An 11,679-nucleotide genomic window follows, 5' to 3' on the forward strand; every position below is an offset into this window, starting at 1 on the left:
TCAGAACTAGATCGAGGGTATGGTTAAAACAGTGAGTGGGTTCATGTACACCCTGACTGAAGCCAATGGAGTCTAATAATGAGATAAACGCGGTAGCCAGGGAGTCATTATCAACGTCGACATGAATGTTAAAATCGCCTACAATAATAACTTTATCTGATTTAAGAACTAAACTGGATAAAAACTCTGAGAATTCAGATAGTGTATATAACACATAACATAATAACATATAACATATATAACACATAGCAATAACATATAACGTATATAACACATAATATAACATATAACATATATCATATAACATATATAACACAACATAATAACATATATAACATATAACACATAACATAATAACATATAACATATCATATAACGTATATAACACATAATATAATAACATATAACATATATCATATAACATATATAACACATAACATAATAACATATATCATATAATGTATATAACACATAACATAATAACAAGTATCATATAACATATGTAACATATATCATATAACATATATAACACATAACATAATAACATATAATATATATCATATAACGTATATAACATACAGGCTGCACGTGTTCAAAAACAGATGTTTGTAAATCAGGACTATAACTCCTTAAATTGGGTATTACTGACATTAGAAACCTTCTTTTGTTGTTTTTCAGCACTTTTTTGCCTGTTTCACTGCACAGCCTGTACGTATACATATCTCTGTATCATGCTGTGGTTATTTCTGGCCTTCACAATTCAAATAACATTTTAATAGACCTAACTATCAATAACTATTTTACACAATTACACTTCATTTTTGGCAGTTCAAAAACCCACAATGTCATGTCCATATTGCAATGAATTGTGGGTTATTAAATGAGTGAAGTCTGCTGAAGTCTGCACCCCAGCCTCTCTGGGACTCTCTTACATGTGGATACGCCCCTTGGTGGAAGCCCCGCCTTGAGTTGTGATGTCATCATCTTGTCCATTATAAGCAGCTCAGACTGAGAGGTTCAAACCTGCAGAGAAACTTCAGTTCTGCACACAGAAGAAGAAGAGGAAGAAGAAAAATGGCTGACTCAACCAGCAGCAGCCGCTCTGACTCTTCATCATCATCATGCAACAACTCTTCTTCCTCACTCAGGGACCTCACACACTCAGGTGAGACTCACCTGTTCAACAAAATAAAATAAAATAAAATATTAAAGTAGACATTCTAATGTCTACTTTAATATTTTATTTTATTTTATTTTATTTTAATGTCTACTTTAATATTTATTTTATTTATTTCATTGTCTATTTTAGTATCTTATTTATATCTTCATCTTTATCTCTTGTTTCCATTCATGCTGTATTTCTATTTCTACTTTGCACGGAGCATTGGAACAAAAACAATTTCCCCCCGGGGATTAATAAAGTATTCTGAATCTGAATCTGAATCTGAATGACACACAGCTGAGCAAAGAGACTTTATTGATTATCAGATGGATCAGCTGCTCAGTGAGCTAAGTAGCTGTCAGGTATTTGTCTCTAAATCAAACAGAGTTTATTTAAGATTTACTGTAGAAACTAGTGATTGACATAATTTACTATAAAAAAAACTAGTGATTGATTTCATAGAGCTCTGTGGTGTTTGTCTTTTAATCAAACAGCTGCCGGACACATGTAGATCATTTAAACACCAACTAACTGTAATCACAGTGTATAAAACTAGCATTCAGTTTTCAGTTCACTTTTATTTATAAACCCCAAAATCACAAATCACAGTTTGCTTCAAAAGCTTTACAGCAGATGACATCCCTCTGTCCCTCTGTCCTCTATCCCTCTGTCCTCTGCCCCTCTGTCATCTGCCCCTCTGTCCTCTATCCCTCTGTCCTCTGCCCCTCTGTCCTCTGCCCCTCTGTCATCTGCCCCTCTGTCCTCTATCCCTCTGTCCTCTGCCCCTCTGTTCCTCTGTCTTCTATCCCTCTGTCCTCTGCCCCTCTGTTCCTCTGTCCTCTAGCCCTCTGTCCTCTGCCCCTCTGTCCTCTGTCCTCTATCCCTCTGTCCTCTATCTCTCTATCCCTCTGTCCTCTATCCCTCTGTCCCTCTATCCCTCTGTCCTCTATCCCTCTGTCCCTCTGTCCACTATCCTCTGTCCCTCTATCCCTCTGTCCTCTATCCCTCTGTCCCTCTGTCCTCTATCCCTCTGTCCTCTATCCTCTGTCCCTCTATCCCTCTGTCCTCTATCCCTCTGTCCCGCTGTCCTCTATCCCTCTGTCCTCTATCCCTCTGTCCTCTGTCCCTCTGTCCTCTATCCCTCTGTCCTCTATCCCTCTGTCCCTCTGTTCTCTATCCTCTGTCCCTCTGTCCTCTATCCCTCTGTCCCTCTGTCCTCTATCCTCTGTCCCTCTGTCCCTCTGTCCTCTATCTCTCTGTCCTCTATCCCTCTGTTCTCTATCCTCTGTCCCTCTGGCCTCTATCCCTCTGTCCTCTATCCTCTGTCCCTCTGTCCTCTGTTGTTTGGACCCTCACAGTTGATCAGGAAAAACTCCCCCCAAAAAACTCCTTTAACAGGGGAAAAAAAGCTCAGTGTTAGCACAGTGTTAGAAGAAGAAGAAGAAGAAGAAGATTTATTTATAAAATGCATTTCATACAGAAAGCAATACAATGTGCTTCACAGAAGACATGTATAAAAACTTAAAATATGAGCACATATTTACAAGCACGCAGACAGACAACAAACAAGAGCATGAATGTATGCAAGTGTACATGGATGCATCTTATTTAAAGTGCATAGTGATTCTAGAGCTCAGTGTTAGGTCAGTGTTAGCTCAGTGTTAGCTTAGTGTTAGCACAGAGACAAAGCTGTATTGTTGTGCTGTGAGCTAACTTGCTCAGCTGACTCTGATTATTCAGCTCAGCGTGTGAACCCTGATTAAACTGCAGCTGAGAGGACTGATCCTGGGTCTGTTTTGTCCACACGGACACAGTGTGTGTCTTTGGTAATAAAACCCACCTCTGACCTGAGGTCAGTGCCAGGTGACCTGGATTAAAGTGCAGTGACAGAAGGGTCATTGTTATAAGAGCAGGAACATGGTGGTGACTGAGATCAGACCTCCATTCCGTTGTGTGTTTGAACCCCTGACAGGAAGTTCAGATTCTGTGTCTGGTCACTTTGGATTGGATGAGGTCAGATTGGACTGGATGAGATCAGTTTGGACTGGTTGAGCTCAGTTTGGTCCGGATGAAGTCAGTTTGAACCGGATGAAGTCAGTTTGGACTGGATGAGGTCAGTTTGGACTGGATGAGGTCAGTTTGGACTGGATTTAGTGGAGATGTAGATTTGGAAGGTGAAGGCGGAGACTCTGATGATTGATGTGGAGGTTGAACAGCAGAGGATCAAGACATGAACCCTGGGGAGCGCCTGGGGACAGAGGAGCAGTAGAGAGGACGTGTTTCACACTTTCAGTCCATGCCCCCTTTTTCTCACACAGTGAAAACACATCATAACTGATGACATCACAGCAGAGGACACAGAAAGATATAATGAATATGTATAAAGTATTAATAAGCCCCTCCCCCTCTGTAGCCTTACAGCTCATCCACTGGAAGGAACTGAAAAAGTCGGCAGCAGCGTTCAGCCTATCGCTGCTGGTTCTCGTCTCTGTGGCAACGCTATCTGTCATCAGTGTGGTGTCCTACCTGCTGCTGGCATTCCTCTGTGTCACTATCACCTTCAGGTGAGGGCGTCACCTGGTCTGTCAGAGACCAATCACACACACACACACATACACATACACACACACACACACACACACACCAGTGTTTCCAATGATGCACTAAAGGGTGTTGGTGGTCCACAATGATAATGTTTAATAATCAGGTTTAAAGAAATGATAAGGATGATGATGATGATGATGGTGATGATGATGATGATGATGATGATGATGATGATGACAATGGTAGTGGTGGTGGTGGTGGTGGTGGTGGTGATGATGATGGTGATGGTGATGGTGATGATGGTGATAATGATGATGATGATGATGGTAGTGATGATGGTGATGATGATGGTCGTGGTGGTGGTTATGATGGTGATGATGATGATGATGATAGTGGTGGTGATGATGATGATATAATGATGATGATGATGGTGGTGGTGATGATGATGATGATGTAATGATGATGATGATGATGATGATGATTTGATAAAAATCCAAACATGGAAACAGGAAATGATGTCATCCTAACAGGTGTCTGCTTCCTGTATATAGGGTTTATAAATCAGTGATTCAGGCCATCCAGAAATCTGATGAAGGACATCCATTCAGGTATGAACCTCTTCTGTGTCGTCTGTGTTCTCTGTGTCCTCTGTGTCCTCATCTGTGTCCTCTGTGTCCTAATCTGTTTCCTCTGTGTCCTAATCTGTGTCCTCTGTGCCCTCTGTGTTCTCTGTGTCCTCTGTGTCCTCTGTGCTCTCATCTGTGTCCTCATCTGTATCCTCTGTGTCCTAATCTGTGTCCTCTGTGTCCTAATCTGTGTCCTAATCTGTGTCCTCTGTGTCCTAATCTGTGTCCTCGGTGCCCTCTGTGCCCTCTGTGTTCTCTGTGTCCTCTGTGCTCTCATCTGTGTCCTCATCTGTGTCCTCTGTGTCCTAATCTGTGTCCTCTGTGCCCTCTGTGTTCTCTGTGTCCTCTGTCCTCCTCTGTCCTCCTCTGTGCCCTCTGTGTTGTCTGTGTCCTCTGTCCTCCTCTGTGTTCTCTGTGTCCTCTGTGCCCTCTGTGTTCTCTGTGTCTCCTGTCCTCCTCTGTGCCCTCTGTGTCCTCTGTCATCCTCTGTGTCCCCTTTCCTCCTCTGTGTCCTATGTGCCTTCGGTATTCCTCTGTGTTCTCTGCCCTCCTCTGTGTCCTCTGTCCTCCTCTGTGTCCTCTGTGCACCCTGTATGTGTCTGTGCCTTCTGTATTCCTCTGTGTCCTCTGTCCTCCTCTGTGTCCTTTGTGTCCTCTGTCCTCCTCTGTGTCCTCGGTCCTCCTTCTGAGCTGATTTATGTTCCTTCGTCATATTCTGTCCTCTGTACTGTGAGGGAAATTCTCCTCTCTGAAGAAGTGATGGACTCGGTGTGAGGAATCAAGTTTCTTTATTACGTGCGCACGAAGAGAGTAGCAGGGTTCTCTGACAACCTTCAGAATGTGCAAACCTTTATACCAATCCAAAGCTCTGAACCCAGGTNACAGGAAACTTCCCCCTAAGAACTGTAAGAGCATGACCTCAAGGTGTGAAGAATTGCCCCCCAATACAGATTCCTAAATAATTCCCACAGTACTCCTCCTCCGGCGTCTGACCTTGTTTGTTCTCCTCCTCTGTCCTCCTCCGTGTCCCCTGTCCACCTTATTGTCCTCTGTCCTCTTTTGCCCTCCTCAAACCTCTGTCTTTGTCTTCCATCCTATTCAATTTCAATTCAATTCAATTTTATTTATAAAGCCCAATATCACAAATCACAATTTGCCTCACAGGGCTTTACAGCATACGACATCCCTCTGTCCTTATGACCCTCGCAGCGGATAAGGAAAAACTATTCTGTCCTCTGACCTTGTCTGTCCTCCTCCGTCAGGTCTCTGTTGGACAGGGACATCTCGGTGTCATCAGAGTCAGTCCGACTGCTGGCTGACCAGTTCCTGATCCAACTTAACTGGTTCAGCAGTCAGAGCAGGAAGCTGTTGCTGGTCCAAGACCTGGTTGACTCTCTGAAGGTCAGTCTTCTATTACAGGAAGTTAGCAGAGTGGCTAATGCTAACGTCTATTCACGTCCTCCAGGCAGGAAGACTACTGTTTCAGCCATGTGGTCTCTACATGTTTCAGCTATTCTCTACTTGTTTCAGCATGTGTTCTCTACATGTTTCAGCATGTGTTCTCTACATGTTTCAGCTACTCTCTACATGTTTCAGCGGTTCTCTACATGTTTCAGCCACGTGTTCTTTACATGTTTCAGGTGTTCTCTACATGTTTCAGGTGTTCTCTACATGTTTCAGCATGTGTTCTCTACATGTTTCAGCCATGTGTTCTTTACATGTTTCAGCTGTTCTCTACATGTTTCAGCCATGTGTTCTTTACATGTTTCCGGTGTACTCTACAGGTTTCAGCATGTGTTTTCTACATGTTTCAGCTGTTCTCTACATGTTTCAGCTGTGTGTTCTCTACATGTTTCAGCTGTTCTCTACACGTTTCAGCGGTTCTCTACATGTTTCAGCTGTTCTCTACATGTTTCAGCCATGTGTTCTCTACATGTTTCAGCTGTTCTCTTCATGTTTCAGATGTGTGTTCTCTTCATGTTTCAGCTGTTCTCTACATGTTTCAGCCATGTGCTCTCTACATGTTTCAGCTGTTCTCTTCATGTTTCAGCTGTGTTACATGTAGATAACACACTTCTGAAACATGTAGAGAACAGCTGAAACATGTAGAGAACAGCAGAGACATGTAGAGAGCACATGGCTGAAACATGCAGAGAACAGCTGAAACATGTAGAGAACAGCTGAAATATGTAGAGAACACATGGCTGAAACATGTAGAGAGCACAGCTGAAACATGTAGAGAACATACATCTGAAACATGTAGAGAACAGCTGAAACATGTAGAGAACCGCTGAAACGTGTAGAGAACAGCTGAAACATGTAGAGAACAGCAGAGACATGTAGAGAGCACATGGCTGAAACATGCAGAGAACAGCTGAAACATGTAGAGAACAGCTGAAATATGTAGAGAACACATGGCTGAAACATGTAGAGAGCACAGCTGAAACATGTAGAGAACATACATCTGAAACATGTAGAGAACAGCTGAAACATGTAGAGAACACATGGCTGAAACATGGAGAGAACAGCTGAAACATGTAGAGAACCGCTGAAACGTGTAGAGAACAGCTGAAACATGTATACAACACATGGCTGAATCTGTAGAGAACACACAGCTGAAACATGAAGAGAACAGCTGAAACATGTAGAGAACACATGGCTGAAACATGTAGAGAACAGCTGAAACATGTAGAGAACCGCTGAAACGTGTAGAGAACAGCTGAAACATGTAGAGAACCGCTGAAACATGTAGAGAACAGCTGAAACATGTAGAGAACCGCTGAAACATGTAGAGGACAGCTGAAACATGTAGAGAACACATGGCTGAAACTGTAGAGAATGAATGGAGAGGAGGAGCGCACACCAAGGTTGGAGAGGTGCTGACCGTTGACGAAAAAATACAAACTTGAAAAAAGATGTCAGGCGCACACTCTAAGACTCGATGCAAAAATACTTTCTTTTATTCAAGTACCAACGTTTCGACTAGACCGTCTTCATCAGGGTTTTACAAGACACTGAGCTACCAAACATTTTATAAGACACACAGGTGAGCTCTATGATGAGAGGGAGTGTCTTCAATTACAGGCACATGCCATGGGAGGAGCTGACAAGCAACACAAATTGCCACACAGATGAGACAGGAAAAAAGCACAATAAGATCAAGGCTCAATTTCCATTCAAGTATAATCTTAAAGACTAAAAAAGACAGAATATCCAGATGTGTGTTCTCTACATGTTTCAGCTGTTCTCTACATGTTTCAGCTGTGTGTTCTCTACATGTTTCAGCTGTTCTCTACATGTTTCAGCTGTGTGTTCTCTAAATGTTTCAGTTGTTCTATAAATGTTTCAGCTGTGTGTTCTCTTCATGTTTCAGATGTGTGTTCTCTACATGTTTCAGCTGTTCTCTACATGTTTCAGCTGTGTGTTCTCTGTATGTTTCAGCTGTGTGTTCTCTACATGTTTCAGCTGTGTGTTCTCTACATGTTTCAGCCATTTTCAAAATGTTCCAGATGTGTGTTCTCTACATGTTTCAGCTGTTCTCTACATGTCTCAGTTTTGTGCTCTCCACATGTTTCAGCTGTTCTCTACACGTTCCAGATGTGTATTCTCTACATGTTTCAGCGGTTCTCAACATGTTACAGCTGTTATCTACATGTTTCAGCTGTTCTCTCCATGTTTCAGCTGTGTTTTCTCTACATGTTTCAGCTGTGTGTTCTCTACATGTTTCAGCTATTCTCTACATGTTTCAGCTGTTCTCTACATGTTTCAGTTGTGTTTTCTCCACATGTTTGAGCTGTGTGTTCTCTACATGTTTCAGTTGTTCTCTACATGTTTCAGCTGTGTGTTCTCTACATGTTTCAGATGTGTGTTCTCTACATGTTTCAGCCATGTGTTCTCTACATGTTTCAGCCATTCTCTACATGTTCCAGATATGCATTCTCTACATGTTTCAGCTGTTCTCTACATGTTTCAGCTGTGTGTTTTCTACATGTTTCAGCTGTGTTTTCTCCACATGTTTGAGCTGTGTGTTCTCTACATGTTTCAGCTGTTCTCTACATGTTTGAGCTGTGTGTTCTCTACATAATTCAGATGGGTGTTCTCTACATGTTGCAGTTGTTCTCTACATGTTTCAGCCATTTTCTAAATGTTCCAGATGTGTGTTCTCTACATGTTCTAGCTGTGTGTTCTCTACATAATTCAGATGTGTGTTCTCTACATGTTTCAGCTGTGTGTTTTCTACATGTTTCAGCCATTTTCTAAATGTTCCAGATGTGTGTTCTCTACATGTTTCAGTTGTTCTCTACATGTTTCAGCCATTTTCTAAATGTTCCAGATGTGTGTTCTCTATATGTTCTAGCTGTGTGTTCTCTACATAATTCACATGTGTGTTCTCTACATGTTTCAGCTGTGTGTTTTCTACATGTTTCAGCTGTGTGTTTTCTGTTCCAGATGTGTGTTCTCTACATGTTTCAGCTGTGTGTTCTCTACATAATTCAGATGTGTGTTCTCTACATGTTTCAGCTGTGTGTTTTCTACATGTTTCAGCTGTGTGTTTTCTACATGTTTCAGATGTGTGTTCTCTACATGTTTCAGCCATTCTTTATGTTTTCCAGATGTGTGTTCACTACATGTTTCAGCTGTTCTCTACATGTTTCCGCTGTTCTCTACATGTTTCAGTACTCCACATGTTTCAGCTGTGTGTTCTCTACATCTTTCAGCTTTTCTCTACATGTTCCAGCTGTGTGTTCTCTACATGTTTCAGTACTCCACATGTTTCAGCTGTGTGTTCTTTACATCTTTCAGCTTTTCTCAACATGTTCCAGCTGTGTGTTCTCTACATGTTTCAGTTGTTCTCTACATGTTTCAGCTGTGTTTTCTCCACATAATTCAGATGTGTGTTCTCTACATGTTTCAGCTGTGTGTTCTCTACATGTTTCAGTTGTTCTCTACATGTTTCAGCTGTGTGTTCTCGACATAATTCAGATGTGTGTTCTCTACATCTTTCAGCTGTGTTCTCTACATCTTTCAGCTTTTCTCTACATGTTCCAGCTGTGTGTTCTCTACATGTTTCAGTTGTTCTCTACATGTTTCAGCTGTGTGTTCTCTACATGTTTCAGCTGTGTGTTCTCTACATGTTTCAGCTGTGTTTTCTCCACGTTTCAGCTGTGTGTTCTCTACATGTTTCAGCTGTGTGTTCTCTACATCCTTCAGCTTTTCTCTACATGTTTCAGCTGTTTGTTCTCTACATAATTCAGATGTGTGTTCTCTACATGTTCCAGATGTGTTCTCTACATGTTCCAGTTATGTGTTCTCTACATGTTTCAGTTGTTCTCCACATGTTTGAGCTGTGTGTTCTCTACATGTTTCAGTTGTTCTCTACATGTTTCAGCTGTGTATTCTCTACATGTTTCAGCTGTGTGTTCTCTACATGTTTCAGCTGTGTTTTCTCCACATGTTTGAGCTGTGTGTTCTCTACATGTTTCAGCTGTGTGTTCTCTACGTGTTTCAGCTGTGTTTTCTCCACATGTTTCAGCTGTGTGTTCTCTACATGATTGAGCTGTGTTTTCTCCACATGTTTGAGCTGTGTGTTCTCTACATGTTACAGCTTCGTTTTCTCCACATGTTTCAGCTGTGTTTTCTCCACATGTTTCAGCTGTGTGTTCTCTACATGTTTCAGCTGTTCTCTACATGTTTCAGCTGTGTGTTCTCTTATGATTACCTCCTGGGCTAGTGCAACCTTAAGGAGCTTTATTCTTTTAGCCCTACACGATATGATAAAGTTGATGTATTTATTTCATCCAGTAGTCCTAATTGCACTATTATGTTATTCAAATCTGCGCCTTGAATACTACGTGGTTGTCTTCTATGTGTCTTGTTTGTATATGATGGTTGTAACTGCTATGTAGTAATGTTGCACTATGTGCCCAAAACAAATTTCCCGCTTGGGACAATAAAGTTTATCTCATCTTAAATTTTATCTTACATGTTAATGCCATGTGTTCTCTACATGTTTCAGCTGTGTGTTCTCTACATGTTTCAGCCATGTGTTCTCATGTTTCAGCTGTGTGTTCTCTACATGTTTCAGCCATGTGTTCTCTACATGTTTCAGCTGTGTGTTATCTACATGTTTCAGCTCTGTGTTCTCTTTATGTTTCAGCTGGCTGCTGTCATGTGGATGATGACGTATGTTGGCGCCATCTTTAACGGTGTCACCATCCTCATCCTCGGTGAGTTTTTGTTCTTTCTTCGTTGTTGATTTAAATTCAAAGAACAAAATGTTTATGACTTTTTCTCCTGTTTCAGCTGACATCATCGTCTTCACCACGCCGCTGATCTACCAGAAGAATAAGGTACATTAAAGAACCTCACCAACGTTTTTACATGCTTCAGATAACGTTCTTCTTCCTGTTCACCTGTTCTGTCGGGGTCGTCTCCGACGCAGGTTGCCAAACTTTAGCATTCTAATATTTGACAAACTGCACCTTTAAAGAAATGCTCAGTTGAAACACACACCTTTAACCGTCAGTGTTCACCGGCAAAAAAACCGACAGTACGTCGGACCCATGGTCGTCTTTCATCCTGGAACTATTTTCCATGGTGGATGTATACGTTACATCTGTTTTGGGTTTGATTGGGTAGTAGACCAGATGTCCCCCCTGTGGGCAGCTCTGATTGGACAGAATCTGCTGCACACTAATATTCCAGTATTTAAGTGTATGCTGCGATAATGTGTTCTGTTCGGATGTTCTGAATGACATATTTCCTGATGATGTCATGTGACCTTCATTTTGTGTGAACTAGTGTGAACTAGGGAACACTGAACTGGTCCTTTAACATTCGTTTACCTTCATTAGGGGGACGAAATATCTTCAACAGGCGTTCCTCATAAACTGGTGTCTCACTCCACTTCCTGTTTCCTGTTTGTGTTCAGACATCAAACTGAAGATCTTTTAACGTGTGTGTGTGTGTGTGTGTGTGTGTGTGTGTGTGTGTGTATGTGTGTGTGTATGTTCAGACGCAGATCGATCGGACCATCGAGGTGTTACAGTTCAGACTGGACAAGACGCTGCTGAAGTAAGTTCACTTTAGAACGTATCAATGTACTTCCACTGTGTTCTCGTACCCAGTACTTGTACTCAGTATACTCAGTACTTGTACTCAGTACTTGTACTCAGTATACTCAGTGCTTATATTCAGTACTTATACTCAGTACTTATCCTTAGTACTTTTACTCAGCACTTAAACTCAGTATACTCAGTCAGTTACGACCGGGCTCTGAGGCCGCAACCAGAAACGAGAGCAGAGAGGGGATCAGTGCCAAATAGCGCTTAGTTTATTAATTAAAGT

At 41.8% G+C, this 11,679-nt stretch overlaps 1 protein-coding gene across 1 annotated transcript; it reads left to right on the forward strand.

The window, feature by feature from the left end:
• Positions 1-988: 988 nt before the first annotated feature.
• On the forward strand, positions 989-11,410 carry LOC126390608 (reticulon-3-like). Its single transcript, XM_050044988.1, has 7 exons — positions 989-1,165; positions 3,576-3,726; positions 4,258-4,314; positions 5,595-5,733; positions 10,490-10,559; positions 10,636-10,682; positions 11,348-11,410. The coding sequence occupies exons 1-7, from the start codon at positions 1,075-1,077 to the stop codon at positions 11,408-11,410; spliced, it is 618 nt and encodes a 205-aa protein (XP_049900945.1). The 5' UTR covers positions 989-1,074.
• Positions 11,411-11,679: the final 269 nt, after the last annotated feature.

The sequence above is a fragment of the Epinephelus moara genome, chromosome 5 (assembly GCF_006386435.1).
Source record: "Epinephelus moara isolate mb chromosome 5, YSFRI_EMoa_1.0, whole genome shotgun sequence".
Classification (NCBI taxonomy): domain Eukaryota; kingdom Metazoa; phylum Chordata; class Actinopteri; order Perciformes; family Serranidae; genus Epinephelus; species Epinephelus moara.